We start from the raw sequence: 17,144 nt of genomic DNA, 5'->3' as shown, positions 1-17,144 counted from the left end.
GAAGAGATTCCAACGAAATTATTATAGGCATCCAATAAATTGTGTAATTTATTCAGTGGAAGGGAAATATATTTTACAAAGAGCTTCTTTCCAATCATCTGCTGCTTCTTTCTTTTGGATAACTTGTTTGCTGGCATACTTTTCCAAATATACCTCTTGTTTCTTGAGAGTTTCATCCATTCTGGAACTCAATGCTTTCATTCTCAGCTCTATCTCTTCACAAAAATCAGGATTCAATTGAATAGATGTAAGTGAATAAGTAGAATCTTCAGTTTCTTTTTCTTCCTCTTTAATGATTACTTTGTTTGGAATATATCTGTTATTGCTAGTCAACTTTCTCTTTTTAGAACCATTCACTTGTTCTTTATCGGAATGTTGAAGATAATTATTAAGGAGAACTAGATGATCCAAATCAGAGAGGGATTCCTCATTCAGATTTTTCATACAGCTGTAGGTTCTTCTCTTAGAGTATAGAGTGCTCATGTTGATTAATTCTATTTGTTTGTTATTGAAAGATATTAAAAACATCATTCACTAACAGCTTAAATAATTTACTTGTTAATGATGGACACATCATTTGTTTTGATGTTGTTTTTTTCCTTACATCAATTAAAACTTATTAGATAACCTAAAACATTTGCTGACGGACGGGATCGAACCGAATTATTAAAATACTCAAATTGAAGTGTAAGCCAGTAATATAATACACAATATCATCTTAAAAATCATTTGAAGATAACATAAAATTTCTGCTGACGGACGGGATCGAACCGGCGACCAATGGCTTATTAGACCAACGCTCTACCGACTGAGCTACGCCAGCTTACGTTCAATGTGAAATACTTTAAGAATTGTGTAAAATAATGGTTTGTGTTCTAAATAAAGGCGTGTCAACATTGTTCCAATCCACAAATATTATCATGTCATTGAATTTGTCCAAAATCATTAGATATCTTTTTCAACATCCATTATTGTAAAGAGCAATCCAGATGAATCAAAAACCTTCAATTCTTTCTCCCAAATCAAACTCTTCCATTTCTTTCGAACCAGTTTTTAACAGCTTTCCTAGAGACAACTTGGTAACTTTGTAAATTTCATTCTCTTCTTGATTAAAATTGGAAAGTAAAAAAATTTCATCATGATCATCATCAACAAGCAACTAATATAAATTTCTTTGGTCGTTCCACTTTCAACAGAATTCAAAGAATTGAACATTAGGATCTTGTCTTTGCTCTCAATAACCTTTGAAGTGAATTCGAAAGTTGGAGAAATCCACGAGGTGGAAAGTTACACTCAGTTCAGACATTTTTTTAATTAAATATTCGAATCCTTTACAAAGTTATTAAAGTTCTAATATTACGAAATACATCTTCAAAAGAATTTATTGTAAAGTAATATAAATCAAATATTAAAATCAAAAAAAATGAAAAGATTTGGTGCCTTGCTATTCACGAGTACATGTTCTCTCGGGGCTGGTTATTACTTTGGTTATCGTCATCAGGAGGTTAAAAGGCCTTCACCAACAATATCAACAAGATCGGATCCAATTATAACAACAGCAACAAATTTAAAGCCTCCTTCTTCACCTTTGCAACAAGAAATTTCATCTCCACAAGTTAATGCTGGTGTTGATCAGAGAGTAGAATCTTTGGAAAAACAGGAAATTTCATCAACAGATCAAAAGGAAGAAAATAATACAACAAGTACAATCGAAACAAATGAAAAGAAAAAGGTCACAACACTTGAGGAAATTTATCAATATTTGGAGAGTAAGAGTGATGATTCTATTCATTGGCCAAAATATAATATTCACTTGTTGAGTGATGATACAGAGGAGAATAGAGAGGATACTATCAAATTATTTAAAACTTTTGATGGATTTGGAATTCCGACTCATGCTGGAGCTCTTCACTTATTTTCACATTTTATTTCAGTTTCTGATAGTAGAATGAGGATACCACTGTATGTTGCCTGGTCGATTCCACATTTACATGATGGCATGAAGGTAACAGCTGACAGAAAATTCTCAAGATTTACTAAAGGTTCATTCTATGATAATTTCACAGATTTTAATCCAAGTATGTGCACTTGATTTATTTAATATACTAATATTTTGTGAAAATAGATAATCAGGATTATTTGGGAAGTGGATATTCAAGAGGACATTTGGTAAATTGTGGAGATTTCAATTTTTTCGATCAAACCTCAATGAATAATACTCACCTTCTCATTCATAACATTGTTCCACAGGATTTCAAGAATAATGCTGGATATTGGTTGAGAATGGAAAGATTTACAAGATCATTGGCCTATGATTTTGATTCGGTTCACGTTATTGCAGGTCCAGCAATGATTCCTGAAATGTTCGAGAGAAAGGAGGTGAATGGAAGGTTACAGACTCCAAAAGGTATCATGAAACATCTTGTTGTTGGCAAGCATCAAGTGGCAGTTCCAACACACTTGTTCAGAATTATTATTGCTGAAAAACATGTAGATAATCAACCTGAATATTATGCTCAAGCATTCCTTGTACCAAATACAGAACTTGAAAAAACAGATCTATTGACCAAATATTCCATTTCACTTCAAGAATTGGAAAGTGTTACTGGTTTAAAGTTTTTAGACAAATTGGCAAAGTCAGGCAATATGTTCCCACTTTGTAAACTTGAGTCTCGAATTAATGAGGAGACAATTGGTATTTCGAATGATATTGCCGCTGACAAACCATTGGAGCCAACCACTGAAATTCCTACAGAGCCAACACTAAATCTTAATACCAACACTGTAAAGTATGGATGCGATTGTATTAGTGTGTTTCCTCCATGGCAAGATTTGGATATACAAGAAATGTTGTGGAAGAAGAATATTACACAGAACGAGATTGAAGAAAAGTGGAATTATCTTGTGGAAACAACAAAATGGGCACCTTCAAAAGACATTACCGATAGAAAGAGGGCTAAATTGGAAGAGCTCAAAAGAAATGTCGACACCACTACCAATAACTAAACTAAATGTTTATTTTATTGATCAAACAAGTATTTATGTTTTTTTCAAAAGTCAGTTGGCGCCAAATTTTTCAGTTTCAAAAATCAATTTAAAAAAAAATGAACGAATCAATGCTCGATTATTCCTTGCTGTTGGCAACACCTCGCAAGACTCAGCCAGTGCAAGCCTACACACCCAAGTAAGTAGTACACATTACGATCCGTTAGTATTCACTCTATTTTCTTCTTCCTTCGATTGTAATTATCTTCATCGTCATTGTCATCACAATTAATTTACCATTGATAATATTATTATAATAGGAGCGTAGTAAAACCAAAACTTATCCAGAAAATGGATAGTGTTCAAATGTTTGCTCGTTTGAGGCCTGAAAATCTTCCATCCGATCAACCGAGCCCTCTGGAAATGATTGATAAACAATCACTCCGATTAGAGAAGGGTACAGTTAATAGACTATTTCCATTCAATGAGGTTTTTGATGAGACTACCACTCAGGAACAAATTTATCAAGCCACAGCTGCAGCATGTGTTACCAACATTTTCAACTGTGTTAAATCATTGGTCTTTGCTTTTGGTGCCACTGGTACAGGTAAGTGTGTAAAGTATTAACTTTAAAAACGAAACTTTTCAAAGGTAAAACCTATACAATGATTGGTAATTTTGATGAAAATAAGGGAAGTGAAGAACATGGTGTTATTTTGAGATTGTTGAATGATATTTTAGCTGAATTGGAAATTAGAAGAAAGGAAGATCCAGACTTGTGTATTTATGTCAATTTTATTGAGAATGCAAGTTCTGGACATCATAATTCTAGTATAGTTGTAGACTTGTTGGAAGATTATGACCATTGTAAAAAAGGTCCTAGAGATTCTATGCTTTCCACATATTCTACTTGTAGTGTTAGGTCAACAACGAGCACCAAATCTAACAATCACAAAGGAAAAGTTACCATCACTGCAACAGCTGTCGAAGGAATGCTAGATGTAGAAATAACTAATGTCAAGGATGCATTCAATTTAATTTCATATGGAACGAGTAAGCGTAAAATTAGAAGCACAAAACTCAACTCTGACTCTTCTCGTTCTCATGCCATCTTTTATATTAATCTTGGAAGAAAGGTTGTAAATAATGGTGCTATGTCTCTCGAGTTATTAAATAGAATTACAGTGGCAGATCTTGCTGGTTCAGAAAAGATTAAGGATGTTACCAATCCCAACGTTGCTGCTGCAAAGGAGCAAACTGCTGAAACTATATTCATTAACACTAGTTTGTTTCAATTAACTCATACAATTGCAGAGATTAGTGGTAAAACAACTCAGGTCAGAAATAGTCAAATCGGACGTAGTGATCTTAATAAGTTAGTACTGAGAGATCTTGCACAGGGTGGATGTAAAGTATTTGCCATCTTTACTGTCTCAAGACTTCTCGCCAGAGTCTTTGAATCCTACCAGACAATGATTGTTTCTGCTAACTTGATGGGTGTTAAAACAATAGATCTGGAAGATGGTAGAACAGTAAGCAAACCTGTAGCACCATCTGAAAACCCAGAAGAATTCAATATTGTTCAAAATTGTATTAATGCACTGAAAGCTGAGAAAATTGCAAGACAAGAAGATGAATTCAAAATTAGAGAACAAGTTTTAAGAGAAGCCGAATTTTCACTTCAAATGCGTGACAATGCTGCAAGGGAAGAATCCATGACAATTAAACTGCAACTCCAAAACAAAATTGATGTTGCCAGAAAGGAAACTCAACTCTATTTCCAAAAATATGAACAAGCCATCACACACAAGGAATACTATAAGAATAAGCTTGCTACATTCCAATCTAAACTTGAAGATCAAAATTTAATTATTGGTAAACTCCAAATTGAAAGAGATGAATATAAGGAAAAGTATGAAGCACTCAAATCTGAAACTGAAAACGGTTCACTAATTTCTGAAAAATTGAAACTTGAACTAGAAGCAGCAAACGAACAATTACAATCTGCTCGTAAAGAAAGAGATACTATTGAAAAGACTTTCTATTCTAGAACTCAGCAATACGAGTCAGATAAGAGAGGAACCATTGATAGATACGAACAAGAAAAGAGAAATATTTACGAACTTGCTAAAAAAGAAATTGAAACTCTTCGTGCCAAATTACAAGAAAGTGAATCCAAAACAGAAAAACAAAGAGAATATATCCGAGTACTCAAAGAAAAGACAGCCCAACTCATTCAAGCACAACAGGAGGAAAAGAAGGAATCATCATCGATATTATCCAAGTTTTCTGCCATGTTTTCATCTAAGCACTCTAAACAATCTAAGGAAGACGCCTTGCAGCTCAATGTTGCAGAATCTAGTGATTTGAAGAGAAAACACGACCTTAAGGAAGACGAGAGGTCCAAAGTTGAATCTCCAAATAAGAAGACCAAAGTTGAAGAGGAAGAAGTCACTATTGAAACTGAAGAATCTGATGTCGTGCCAACAAAGAAACGTACCAAGAGAAGATTCCTCAAGAAATAATGTAAATATCATCCTAAAAAAAGCTTGTAATAATGATCTTAAAGTAAAGAATGTTTAAACTCACAACACTCATTCACTAAAATCGTGTAATCTCCAAAATTAATTGTAAACCAAGGAATATGCTAAATATGAATATTAGTGTTTAATATTCATAAATTATTCTGTTTGACATATTTCAATCCATAAATTATTCTATTTTACATTCGCTGACCATTTCCAGGAGAGAATAAGGACCAGATACATTATTCCTCTTCTCATCTCTCAGAATATAAATTGGAAAATCAAAGTCAAATACCATTGCCAATGAATGAGAACCAAAACAGAATTCTCTAATCAAACGTTTCCTTTTTGATGCTTGTTTTGAGAGAAGTACATTATTAAGCTTGGAGATTACTCTACTTTCCATGTTTGTTTCACACTCCTCAATTTTCACGACAATCAAACCCTCTGTACAATCGCCAATGATCATACCATCGTGGTTAGACTTTAGGAAACGATATTTCTTCCTCTCGTCATTGATGAGGTCAATAACATTGAAACGAATGTTTGTGAGTCCAAATTTTTCATGTGAATATTCTCCATCAAATTGTAAACTTTAAATATTCATCAGCATATTATTCCTCTAGTTCAATAACTTACTATTTACAAAAGAATATTAAATTTTCAGGTAGTTCAAGGCCTCTATATGAATAATTAGTCCTCACATATGACTTGTCTTTCAGTTTCAGCTTTCTATCTGTGTAAACATGCTCTGATGATAATAGAGAAGATCTCTTTGCACTATTCCTTTGAGGTGTACTCTGTTCAAGAGATTCACTCTTTGCAATTTCACTATTAACATATTCATTCAATATTAAATTAGGCAGTAATACAGAGACTTTCATTTCTGTTCTCAAACGATTCAAAACTGATTCAATTTTCTGTCTCTTTTCTCCTCTTCTTGAGCTTCTTCTTGGACCGCTGCTTGTGCTTCCATTACTAATGGAATCAGATGCCAGATCATTAGCACTCGAAGTACTCAATGTCGGTGAGCTACTGAATGGAGATGACGGTGGTGGCATCAATTGTTGTTCAAATAACCAAGCAAAATCAACCTCACTCGAAGTATCACTCAGAGATGGTGATGAATTAATGTGCATTTCCATTGGATCTTCCAATATCATTCCAGCTCTTCTCTTTTGAGGTGTTTGAGTAGTAGTATCAGATGTTGAATCGTCTTCATTTTCTTCCTGATATTGTGTTTCCTGAGAGAGTGGAGTCATCTGATCTGATTCATTAGAAATTCCTTCCTCTTCCCTCTCCTGTAGACTATTTCTAATTTGTTGAGGTGATGGAGGAGAAGGTGGTGTCAGTTCAATAATAATTGGAGTTTCCAAAATAGGAGGTGATGGAGGAGACAATCCTCCAAATTCATAAATTGGATCCAGTTCTACAATTTTTTCACACTCCTCATCAACTTTTTCCTCTCTTTCATTTACCATCATCAATTGATTACATTTACATTCCAATAAGAAACATTTCTCTGTTAATATTTTAATCTTTTCCTCGTATTCCCTTTCAATATTTTGAAAGAGTTGAATGATGAATAAATCCTTTTCATTCAATTCTTTCATTTCTTCATTAATTTTCATCAATTCTTCCTCTTGTTTCTCGTTAATTTCTTGAATTTCTTCCAATTTCTTCACTGTTTGCAATTGTTCTTGTTTAATTTTTGCATTCTTGATGAAGGCGATAATATTTTGTGTTTTTTGATTGTTATTATTCATTAATTTCGTTTCCACAATTGATGGTGGTTTACAATCATTCAATTCTTCTACTTCTTGTTCCTCCTCCTCCTCTTCATTTTCATATTCAACTGGTGGTGGTGAGGGTGGTGATGGTGGTGCAAATCCAATCTTTGAAACCATTTCAACATACGATAGATCAATCTCTGGTAAATCATCTCCCTTTAATCGTGGAATGAAGGCCTGTTTGGAAATAATGTTATTGGCTATAATGGCACTGGTTCTCTTGGGCCGCTCTTCGTCTCTGAGTTTAATCTTCTTTGCAGCTGCTGATGGGCGGTAATCTCTGTCAACATAGTGGTGTGTTGTTTTTCTTTTCATTTTGAGTTTGATTGATGAAAGTGGGTGGCCATAATTGGGTTCGGTAATCTTGATGATTGGTTTTGGATGTGGTTTGCATATTTATTATTTTACAATGAGTGTGTTATAATGTTGTTAAAACTTTACAGGTCTATAATCGAGTTGAGTGGTGGAAGAGATTGGAGGTTTCTCATTTCCAAATTCTATTGAACTCTTTCTCATAAAGTCACGAATGTCATCACGTTTCTTCTTTTCCATCTTGGATCTTTCTACAGAGTGACTAATGGAATTGGTTGTTTGATGAATGGTATTCTTGTATGTAGTATTGTACTTGTTTTCAATTTCTTCCTGAGGATCATATCCCATCACTACCTTACTCTCATTCTTCTTTACTGTAAATGTATATCGGAGATCATTCATATTCTTCTCTCCATAATTTGAATTAAACTCGGTATCTTTGGCAAGCTCCTTGTCCTTATTATTGCAATAGTGACAAGTTCTCATATCTTCAATAATTCTATCAGCATCAGCTTCATTTTCTTGTCTGATATCATGAATAGATTGTTCTGAAGGAATTGTCTTTGTGGAAAGAACAGAGGATTGCTCTCTTATTGGTCTACTTCTAGGAACGGATTGCTTTCCTAGTTCCAAATTCTTTTCCATTTGTTCGGATGGAGTGACAAAATCATCTTGAACATTAGTTTTGAGACAATTCTTCCAATCCTCTGGAATATGTTTCACAATTGATGATTTTCCAATAATATATCCTTGCTCACTTGTAATGATATTCTTCTTATTTTCATTGAGCACAGCATCCGATGGTTTTGTAAATGAGGCTTGAGCAAGTGTTTTCAAGTGTGGTTTATGAGGTTCGTGACCAACATCAAAATGAACACCTCTCAAATCATGCAAATAAGCTTCACTATTAAGTTTTTCCAGATCTACAACTTCCTTTCTTTCTAATGCAGTCCTCATCAATTCCTTTCCAGTTTTATCAAAATCATCTCCCTTTGTTGTATCAAAATTTGCTGGTGTTCTTTCTGGTTCTCCAACACAGACTGAACTAGCATAGAGAGCAACCTTTAAATGTTCTTGATTTGATGGAAGTGTTGCCTCTCTTGCCTCAGTTTTAATAATATTTTCAGGTCTGAGTCGGTGAGGCACATACTTTGTACTCAATGTAGACATTTTTTAGATCCTTTTTAATAATAAAATTTTGCATCAACATGTAACTGTAGATAATTTGTTTTCAGACAACCAACAACCAAAAATAGCGGGAAAGTAAGGAACTCAATGTTTGTTGATGCTCTTTACATTTCTTCAAGTTATTGAGGAAGGAACAAAAGGTTTTCATTCAAACCATTTATCAAATCATCAGGTCTTTCAAAAAAGAGTCCATTTATTCTTGTTCTTGGCAATCAATGGACAACAATTTTACATTGAAATTTTCTAGTTGGATGATATCAACAGCATTCAATAATTTAATATTATTATTTACAAGTAGAATCCTATTGAATCCTTCCGAAAACAATTAAATGATCAATAATGAAATAGATGTAATAATTAATTATTTGATCCTGATGATTGTTTTTTAATCATGGAAGTAATGACATCCTGTTTGACATTTGTTAAGTAGAGGTACATATTGTCACAATTGTTCTCAAAATTTTCAAAATTCTTTTTTAATTCCTCCAAGCTAGACTCACTAACATTCTGATCTCTTATTACATTTGATATATTTTTCAATAGAGTAGAATATCCAATTTCCACATCTTCCAAACACTTTGTATAAGTTTGTTCCGAAGAGGATGAAGGATTTGTTTGTGGTGCTCCTTGTGTTTGTTGTCTTTGCATTTTTTTATTCTGTGATTAAAATTTTAATTAGCATCAAAGATCATGCTCATCACAATAAGAGAAAATAAATATCAATTTTCTTCTCCAATTTTCCAATGATAACGATATTGAATGGATTCAGACTAAAATCGACACTTTTTATTCCAAGCCAAGATGCTGCCATCTTCTTACAATCATTTTGGCTCAATCAATTTGCACAATAAAAAGGCTTTTTTGAATCACAAAAAATGACTGCCGAAGAACCAACCACAACACAAGAGGAAACAACACAAGTTGTTGAACAACAAGAACAAACACCAGTGCAAGAGGAGGAAACCACAACTACACCAGTCGAAGAAACTACTACTACTGAAGAACCAACCACAACTCAAGAAGCTACCATTGTTGAAGAAACAACTACCACTACATCAGTTGTTGAAGAAACTCAAGTTGAAGAACCTGTTGTTGTTGTTGTTGAAGAACAAACTACTACCACCACCGAAGAAACAACCACTCAAGTTGAAACTCCAGTAGTTACTGAGGAAAATACATCATCTTCTGTTGTTCAAGAAAAAGTTGAAGAACCAGCATCATCATCGATAGAAACAACTAATACCGAAAATCAACTTAATGAAGAGCAACCAACATCATCCGATGCTCAACAACAAGAAACCACTACTACACCAGTCGAAGAAACTATTACTACTACTGACGAAACCACAACAGATGAAAATACACAACCAAAGGATGTTGATGCTTTGTTAGAATCTGTTCTTGCTAATACTCTTGGAAGTGTTGGATCTACACAAGAAGAAACAGAAACCACAGATGATAAGAAGGATGAAGAAGAGGAAATTGAAGATTTCCAAACAGCAGGTTCTTTGGCCAATGCTCAAGGAAATCCAATTAATCTCCAAGGTGATGACGAAGAAGATGAGGATGATAATGAACAATCAGCTGCTGATTTGATGAATATTCTCAAACAATTGAATGCTGGTGGTGTTGTTTCTGGAGGTATTGGTAATGATAAGGAAGAAGATAATGATGACGATTTTGAGGATATTAATGAAGAAGATGAAGAAGCTCTTGCTCAAAAGATGGGAATGGATCTTCATAACATGTTTGGTAAACCACGTCCAGCAGCTACTACTTCTGCTTCTTCGGAACCAGGTGTTGGTTGGACTGTTGCTGAATATGCTTTGACTGCTGCTGCTGTTTTAGGTATTGGATATGTCTTGAACAAGGTTGTTGGTTAAATTTCATAAATTAATTTATTTCACATTATTTCTCAATGTTTTTCATTGGTTTGATTTTTGTTTCTACTATTAGTTTACTCATTGGTCTACCTTCTAAAATTACTCGAATAGGTAGCTTATTATTTGTTGATGAGGATGGAAGTGAGGGAGTGACTTGATAAGCGTAGTAATTTCCATCCAAATATCCAAAGTCAGTATCGAAAACATTCTCTTTCAGAGGTTTGATTCTTTTCTTCATTCCTGTCCTTTCATAGAATCTGAAATTTGGCAATTCATCTATTTGATATTCCATCTTGGTGGTCAAATCAAATAATTCAACCACTTCCTGAGTGTATCCAATCTCAGGAATTTCAACAGTGCAATTGCAAGATGTAAATCTGAAGGGCAAATCTATTGTTTTCATGATCCAAAAATTTCCATTCTCTTCCACTAGCTCAGGATTATTCTTATAATCAACTTTGACTCTTATTGGCTCCTGTTTTTTAGATCCATTTTGAACTATTTGATCACAAATTACCTCTCTCAATCCAGCCTTTTTCATAATATCCACCATTTTAACTGATTCAAATTTTACATAAAATTCATACTTGCAAGAGTTCACTTTTGCTAAAATGTGATTTCTTTCCTTACTAGATCTATTTGTGACAAAGTTTCTCATTAAATGCTTTGTTAAATGTAATCCAACTTTCACTTTATGAACCTCAAATGCTAATGAATTTCTTATTTTTATGGTGGTCTTTCTCAATTTCTTCTTCCTAATCTTGAATTTTGATTCTTCTATGAGTATGACTTCTTTTTTCTCTTGGCCTGGATAAACAACATTCATGATGGTTGTTCTGATTTCATCAAGGCTTTTTTTTGGCATCATTGATTTGTATTGTTGAAATCTTCGTTTTTCTGATGGTGTAGAAATGTAAAAAGTCCAAATATCTATATAATCATTCAAAATGTTTTCCAGAGTTTTCAATGCATCCACATTCATTTCATAATTATAGCAATTTATCAATGCATTAATACCAATAAGTAACCAGTTAACATGTGAATAGTTAACTTTCAACATTTCCAAAAAAATTGATGCCGAAACTTGAAAATTTTCTTGTTCTTTCAGAATCATAATATTATTGACAAACTGAAAAAGTCCTTTAAGAGATTCAAATCTATTTGATTGTTCAGAAATAATCAATTTTAAAACTCTTTTTGAGGCATCGGAAGGATCTTCCCTTAGTTTTCTAATAACATTCATATAAAAATGATTTTCCCATTTTTCTTTAGTAAAAATCTTTCCAATTTCTGTAATTGTTTCCCTAACCATGTCTGGACTTTTAATTTTTGTTAAAAACTCCTTGATGGCTTCCAACAATTTATCCTTATTTTCATCTTCCTTTACCTTCTTGGCAAACAATTCAGTTTCTGTATGCAAAAATATTCTCGAAATACTATTGATGAATTTCTTTTGATCATCCTTCTTGTTTTTTGTAGTGGCAACGTCCGATCGTTTTCGTTTCTTCTCCTCATTCGCTTGATGAGAGTCAATTGGTTTGTTGGACATTTTTTCTTGTGTTGATAAAAACTTTAAAGGCTTGGAAAATTGTAGAGTTCGACTCATCACAGGAAAAAATGGAAAGAGACAAATCGCTCAAGGAAGCAATGAATAAGATTGCATTGGAATATTTTCTTTTCGGAAAGGAGCCATCGATGGATTTGAATGATGATAGTCAATCGTCGATCAGTAGTAGCAGTAGTAGTGGAAAGAGTTTTAAAAATACCTCTAGTAGAAAGCATAGCAATAATAATAGTAAACAATTGAAGCCTCCGAAAGAGGACACAACAAGTCTAATTAACAAGCTTCCACCCAAATTACCGAGTAAGAAAAAGACAATTGAATCAAATTTTGAATTTGAGGATTCATTGCCAACAGGATTTATACACATTTCTCCAAAACAACAAACTTCTAAATATAAAGATATTCAAGCAAAGGAAGTTGATGAATCAACAGTATGTTTCTAAATGAATTAATTTGAATAATAATTTAATTTAGAGAGAAAGATATGGAGAGATTTATTCCCAACAACCATTCAGTTCTCCTTCTATTACTAACTCGTTGGTTGATCTTGGATTTGTAAGTTTTTGAAATAATAATAACAATATTGAAAAAAGCCTAACTTGCAGAGCGATGAGGATTAATATTTGTTCATCATATTTAAATAATAATATCAAGACGTGTGCAAGCCAAATAATAATAACGAAACATTCTGTAAATAATAAGAAACAAATTGAAATAATAATAATTGTAACAATAAATTATTATTTAATCAAAATTAATTTCTATTAATAATTATTCAAAAAAATGTCCCGATACTCACAACACGATGATAGAGCCTACAGAAAATACGATGGATGGGAGAATGATGGTGGAGACAAAAGAAAGAGGGATTATAATAGCAGTAATCGTTCCTATCCTAATCAATATAATTCTGGCTCTTCTAGGAATTATGAAAATTCTCGTGATTCATACAATGATGATGAGTATAAAAGAAGAAAATATTATGATAATAGGGATGGAAATGTAGAATCATCTTCATCACATAGAAGTGAACATTCGGATTATAATAGATCTTATTCATCACAGTATGATAATTCTTATCACTACAATAGAAATTACGGTTATGACAATTATAACAACTATGAGGACGAATATAGGGATAAAACTGTATATATTTCAACATTACCAAGTAATGCAATAGAACAAGACATCAAGGATTTGTTGGCAAATAATAATTTGACAAATTACTTGGAAGTTAGCATGAAAAATCAACCAAAAGGATGTGCGTATGTGATTTTTAATGATATTACTTCTGTTACACCTGCTTTAGCATTAAATGGAAGCTATGTGAGGGGTTTTCCTATCACTGTAAAACAAGCTGAGGAAAAAAAGAGGAATAAGAGAGATTACAATGAACACAATGACAAATATTCTAATGATAACTATTATCAAGGTCAAACAAAAGTTTACGCCGGTAATGTACCAACAATTTTTAATAGATCAGATTTAGTTCAATTATTTGGTGCATTTGGATATATTGGAAAGATTGATATGAAAAATGATGATGCTGGAAACTTTAATGGTGTAGCAATTATTACGTTTCAAAGATTTGAAGGTGCAAGAAAAGCAGTTTCCAAATTGAATGGACTGTCTTTTTCTTCAAAATATCCAAATTTAAAGGTTGGTTTTTATAGTGAAAATGAGGCTGAAAAAAGAACTGACAATCAAGACGATTATGAGGAAGAAAAACCAAATTATAACAACAATAATTATTCTCAAAAACCATCTTCAAATATTTATGCAGAGAGATTTAACACTCTCATTTCTACTGACGTAAGAGGATCATTATCTCAAAATATTTCAGTGAGTCACATGTTTGACCCATCAGTGTAAGTTTTCAATTTTTAAGCTCTTTAACAATTTTCAAAGTGATCAATTAAAAGTTGTGGAAGATAGTATAAGAAAAGCATGTAAGAGTTTTGGAAATATTCTACACATTTTTCTAGATAATCAAGACACAAATGGTATGGTATATATTCGTTTTGACAATACAATTGGATCTCAAAATGCAGCCCAAAGACTTCCATCTCTGAGAGGTACATGGAGCCCAGCAAGTTCTAAACTTCCCCTACCACAAGTCACTTATGAGAGTGATGCTCAATACCTTTCCATGTTCAATTTGAAATAAATACTTTGTATCAATTCTTAAAATTTTTTCATTTCATTCAACCTCATCAGCCAACAACAGCAACAAGGGATTTTGGAGGGAAAACATCTCGCGCCATCATTCCGTTATGTGTTTTAAAATCTTAGAAAAAAAATGAATGACATCTTCCACTCATTTCATCTATCCCCTAAAGAAGAGAAGGTAACGCCACAATCATCAGCCAGTAAGGGAAGTGCATCAAAAGGGTTAAACAGTTATTTTAAACAAGGAGCACATTCCACTGATATAAGTCCATTTTCAAGTGATGATGGAGTTCCGGAACCAACAAATAATAATTTGGCTTCATTCCTTGAGGATGATAGCAACCTAGATCCTAATGTACAAAAATCTAAAATCGATATGTCTACAATAGATGAATCCTTATTTTCCTTTATTTCAAATCCTGCAAACTTTGACGAACAACAATTAGATGAAGAACAACATCAAGAAGAGGAAACACATATTGCCGGTCCAACACAATCCCCAATCGTGCAACAAACATGTGTTTCAAAGAATGGTTCATTGAAGAGCAACAACAGTGCCGAGATGATTGAGAGTTTTCTTACCACTTGTGAAAATTTGAGCCAATTCCTTGAGGGAGACTCTTTGGGAAGCATTGAAGACTTTTTCGTGGGCTCCTGTTACGATATTTCAAAATTAAGTTCAGAAGAGATTATCAAATTGTTCCAAGATAGTTATGGAACTGGAAACTTTGAGTCGAAAAGAAGATTTTCGAACTTTGTGTCTGCTAAGGTAATGCCATTCTTAGACGAAATTATACATAACAATGAGAATTTTCTTGAAGAGACAATCAAAAAAGAGGTGAGTATTAGAATGAGAATTTTTATTTACCTTTACAGATTCAAAAGGAAAATTATAATAGCCAAAAACTATTATTTTTATTTATGGTCTTTTGTGCATTACAAGGACAATCAATCAAATCTCATAAAGGACAAATAGAGATGCTTAAACGAGAAGGTCTCTCCATTTCAGCAAAACATTTGGGAGAGCACGCAAAAAAAATTAAGGAATTTATTGGGACTATTCAAACAAAGGATCAAATCATTGAGAAATTATCAAAGGATAATGTAAGTAGTTTCAAATTATTTATAATTTTACTTATTTCATAAGGAGCACTTACTTTCAGAATTGAATGCTAGTTGTCAGGAGAACGATGGATTAGTAAAAAAGGTCAAGAACATGAAATTGAAAAAGAAACATGCTATGGATTGCTTGCAAGAAAAATCCAGTGACCTCGAGAACTTGAGAAGAGAGCTTTCCTCAACAAAGACTGAGCTATTACAAAATGTGGAAAAGATTTCTCTTCAATATCAAAGTGAGTTGAAACAAGCCATGGTGATGATTTCATTGAAGGAAAACCAAATAACAGAAAAAAAGCAAACCAATGATTTTGCAGTAGAAGAATACAGAGAAGAACTTAAAAAGCTTGAAGTGATGGTTTGTAAGAAGGAAAAGCAAATAGAAAGCCACATCGAAAGAGAGATTTCTTTAAAAAACACCATGAGAGAAATGCACTTAAAGTATACCGAAGCTCTTTCCAAGATTAATGAACTTTCTAGGCTTACAAAGGAATTGCCAACTGTTACCACTCCAAGCACACCAGTGGTAAACACTGAAATTATGGATGCCATCAAAGAAATGAAAGCTGTTAAGGAACATTTTTCATCATTGTTGGAGAAGGCAGTAGCAGTTCATCAATCTGTCGACACTCAATCTTATATCAATAAGAAGGAAATGGATGAACTTAAAAGAAAATTGGAAATGTACCAAATTGAACTTACTCTGGATCCAGAAGGAACAAGAGAGGAGAGTAAGGAGCTCAAGGCAAAAGTGGACATTCTATCAAAGCAAAAGGACATGCTGTGTGAGGAAATCAAGAGTCTTAACCAAGAACTTGCTGTATTGAGAGTTATTTCACAGGAAAGATCTTTTGAAAAACAAAGATTTGAAACCAAGATAACAGAGCTTCTTGAAAACCAACAATTAAGAGAGGAGAAATATAAGAAGCTTAAAAAGCAATTATTTAAGCTCAAGAACAAAGAATATCACTATGTGAAAGAACAATCCTCTCTCGAGCTAAAAACAGCCAAATTGATTGATCAAAACCAAGAATTATTCCTTAAAATTAAGTCTCTTGAACATAACCAAATGATGAATGAAGGAAAGAGAATCAGATTGTCAGTGGACTTGGCAGGTGCTTCAAAGGAACATGAACTCTTAGTTCAGCAACACAATAAGGCAATTGCTAAACTCTCAACAGATCAAGGAGAAAAATTAAAGAAGGAAAAGGAAGAGCTAGAGCAATTGGTGATTAAACTCAAAGATGAGAACGAGTCTCTGAGAAAATCCATTCAACAACAAAATTCACAACTCTTACAAATTGTCCAAAGCGAAGAAACAATTAAGAGAGCCATTAGCTCACCAAATATGGCTACTGAATCAGTTTCAGGACAACAACCATCTCCAACTTCTCCAACTTCAATTGTTGAGCCTGAAGAAGGAAAGAAAGGGGATATTTCTTTCAGAGTTATTCCTGTTAAACGAAAACCTCTTCAACAAGCCAACTCACAAAATATTTTGGAAAACATTCCTCAACAAGCAACTATTGGTGTAAAGATAACAAAGAAACTCCCAACAATTCTTCATCCTGAAGGAAAGGAAAATATTGTAAATCTAAGGTAAAAATTATGT

The 17,144-nt window shown here is 33.3% G+C and overlaps 10 protein-coding genes and 1 non-coding gene across 11 annotated transcripts; 6 read left to right on the top strand and 5 right to left on the bottom strand.

Moving 5' to 3' along the window:
* Positions 1–48: 48 nt before the first annotated feature.
* On the bottom strand, positions 49–483 carry NAEGRDRAFT_63643 (uncharacterized protein; the record flags this gene model as incomplete). Its single annotated transcript, XM_002681040.1, has 1 exon — positions 49–483. One exon carries the CDS (start codon positions 481–483, stop codon positions 49–51), a length of 435 nt encoding a protein of 144 aa, XP_002681086.1.
* Positions 484–750: 267 nt separating this feature from the next.
* NAEGRDRAFT_t109 lies at positions 751–823 on the bottom strand. The gene has a single exon. It is a non-coding gene; the product is annotated as a tRNA-Ile (tRNA).
* Positions 824–1,423: 600 nt separating this feature from the next.
* NAEGRDRAFT_78507 (endonuclease G) lies at positions 1,424–3,029 on the top strand (the record flags this gene model as incomplete). The annotated part of the gene is made up of 2 exons (XM_002681178.1): positions 1,424–2,078; positions 2,126–3,029. The coding sequence occupies 2 exons, from the start codon at positions 1,424–1,426 to the stop codon at positions 3,004–3,006; spliced, it is 1,536 nt and encodes a 511-aa protein (XP_002681224.1). The 3' UTR covers positions 3,007–3,029.
* A 75-nt stretch (positions 3,030–3,104) lies between these two features.
* Positions 3,105–5,572, top strand: NAEGRDRAFT_78506 (kinesin-1; the record flags this gene model as incomplete). The annotated part of the gene is made up of 3 exons (XM_002681177.1): positions 3,105–3,184; positions 3,306–3,592; positions 3,637–5,572. The coding sequence occupies 3 exons, from the start codon at positions 3,105–3,107 to the stop codon at positions 5,508–5,510; spliced, it is 2,241 nt and encodes a 746-aa protein (XP_002681223.1). The 3' UTR covers positions 5,511–5,572.
* Positions 5,573–6,148: 576 nt separating this feature from the next.
* On the bottom strand, positions 6,149–7,615 carry NAEGRDRAFT_46571 (uncharacterized protein; the record flags this gene model as incomplete). The annotated part of the gene is made up of 1 exon (XM_002681039.1): positions 6,149–7,615. One exon carries the CDS (start codon positions 7,613–7,615, stop codon positions 6,149–6,151), a length of 1,467 nt encoding a protein of 488 aa, XP_002681085.1.
* Positions 7,616–7,729: 114 nt separating this feature from the next.
* On the bottom strand, positions 7,730–8,782 carry NAEGRDRAFT_46570 (uncharacterized protein; the record flags this gene model as incomplete). Its single annotated transcript, XM_002681038.1, has 1 exon — positions 7,730–8,782. The coding sequence occupies one exon, from the start codon at positions 8,780–8,782 to the stop codon at positions 7,730–7,732; it is 1,053 nt and encodes a 350-aa protein (XP_002681084.1).
* Positions 8,783–9,675: 893 nt separating this feature from the next.
* NAEGRDRAFT_57082 (uncharacterized protein) lies at positions 9,676–10,707 on the top strand (the record flags this gene model as incomplete). Its single annotated transcript, XM_002681176.1, has 1 exon — positions 9,676–10,707. One exon carries the CDS (start codon positions 9,676–9,678, stop codon positions 10,681–10,683), a length of 1,008 nt encoding a protein of 335 aa, XP_002681222.1. The 3' UTR covers positions 10,684–10,707.
* Position 10,708: 1 nt separating this feature from the next.
* On the bottom strand, positions 10,709–12,289 carry NAEGRDRAFT_46568 (uncharacterized protein; the record flags this gene model as incomplete). Its single annotated transcript, XM_002681037.1, has 1 exon — positions 10,709–12,289. The coding sequence occupies one exon, from the start codon at positions 12,287–12,289 to the stop codon at positions 10,709–10,711; it is 1,581 nt and encodes a 526-aa protein (XP_002681083.1).
* An 11-nt stretch (positions 12,290–12,300) lies between these two features.
* On the top strand, positions 12,301–12,867 carry NAEGRDRAFT_63636 (uncharacterized protein; the record flags this gene model as incomplete). The annotated part of the gene is made up of 3 exons (XM_002681175.1): positions 12,301–12,678; positions 12,722–12,802; positions 12,841–12,867. 3 exons carry the CDS (start codon positions 12,301–12,303, stop codon positions 12,865–12,867), a joined length of 486 nt encoding a protein of 161 aa, XP_002681221.1.
* A 163-nt stretch (positions 12,868–13,030) lies between these two features.
* Positions 13,031–14,433, top strand: NAEGRDRAFT_78504 (splicing factor). Its single transcript, XM_002681174.1, has 3 exons — positions 13,031–13,512; positions 13,557–14,115; positions 14,156–14,433. Exons 2-3 carry the CDS (start codon positions 13,778–13,780, stop codon positions 14,412–14,414), a joined length of 597 nt encoding a protein of 198 aa, XP_002681220.1. The 5' UTR covers positions 13,031–13,512; positions 13,557–13,777; the 3' UTR covers positions 14,415–14,433.
* A 113-nt stretch (positions 14,434–14,546) lies between these two features.
* On the top strand, positions 14,547–17,135 carry NAEGRDRAFT_63634 (uncharacterized protein; the record flags this gene model as incomplete). Its single annotated transcript, XM_002681173.1, has 3 exons — positions 14,547–15,254; positions 15,293–15,520; positions 15,564–17,135. The coding sequence occupies 3 exons, from the start codon at positions 14,547–14,549 to the stop codon at positions 17,133–17,135; spliced, it is 2,508 nt and encodes an 835-aa protein (XP_002681219.1).
* Positions 17,136–17,144: the final 9 nt, after the last annotated feature.

The sequence above is a fragment of the Naegleria gruberi genome (assembly GCF_000004985.1).
Source record: "Naegleria gruberi genomic scaffold NAEGRscaffold_7, whole genome shotgun sequence".
In the NCBI taxonomy this organism is placed as follows: Eukaryota; Heterolobosea; class Eutetramitea; order Acrasida; family Naegleriidae; genus Naegleria; species Naegleria gruberi.
The sequence above is the reverse complement of the archived record's forward strand: the minus strand, read 5'-3'. Positions and strand labels throughout refer to the sequence as shown.

Bases quoted from the DNA above. Each gene is read 5' to 3' on its own strand.
- NAEGRDRAFT_78504 (XM_002681174.1), top strand. From the start codon at position 13,778: ATGAAAAATGATGATGCTGGAAACTTTAATGGTGTAGCAATTATTACG. The intron at 14,116-14,155 runs GTAAGTTTTCAA...CAATTTTCAAAG, and splicing joins CACATGTTTGACCCATCAGT to TGATCAATTAAAAGTTGTGG.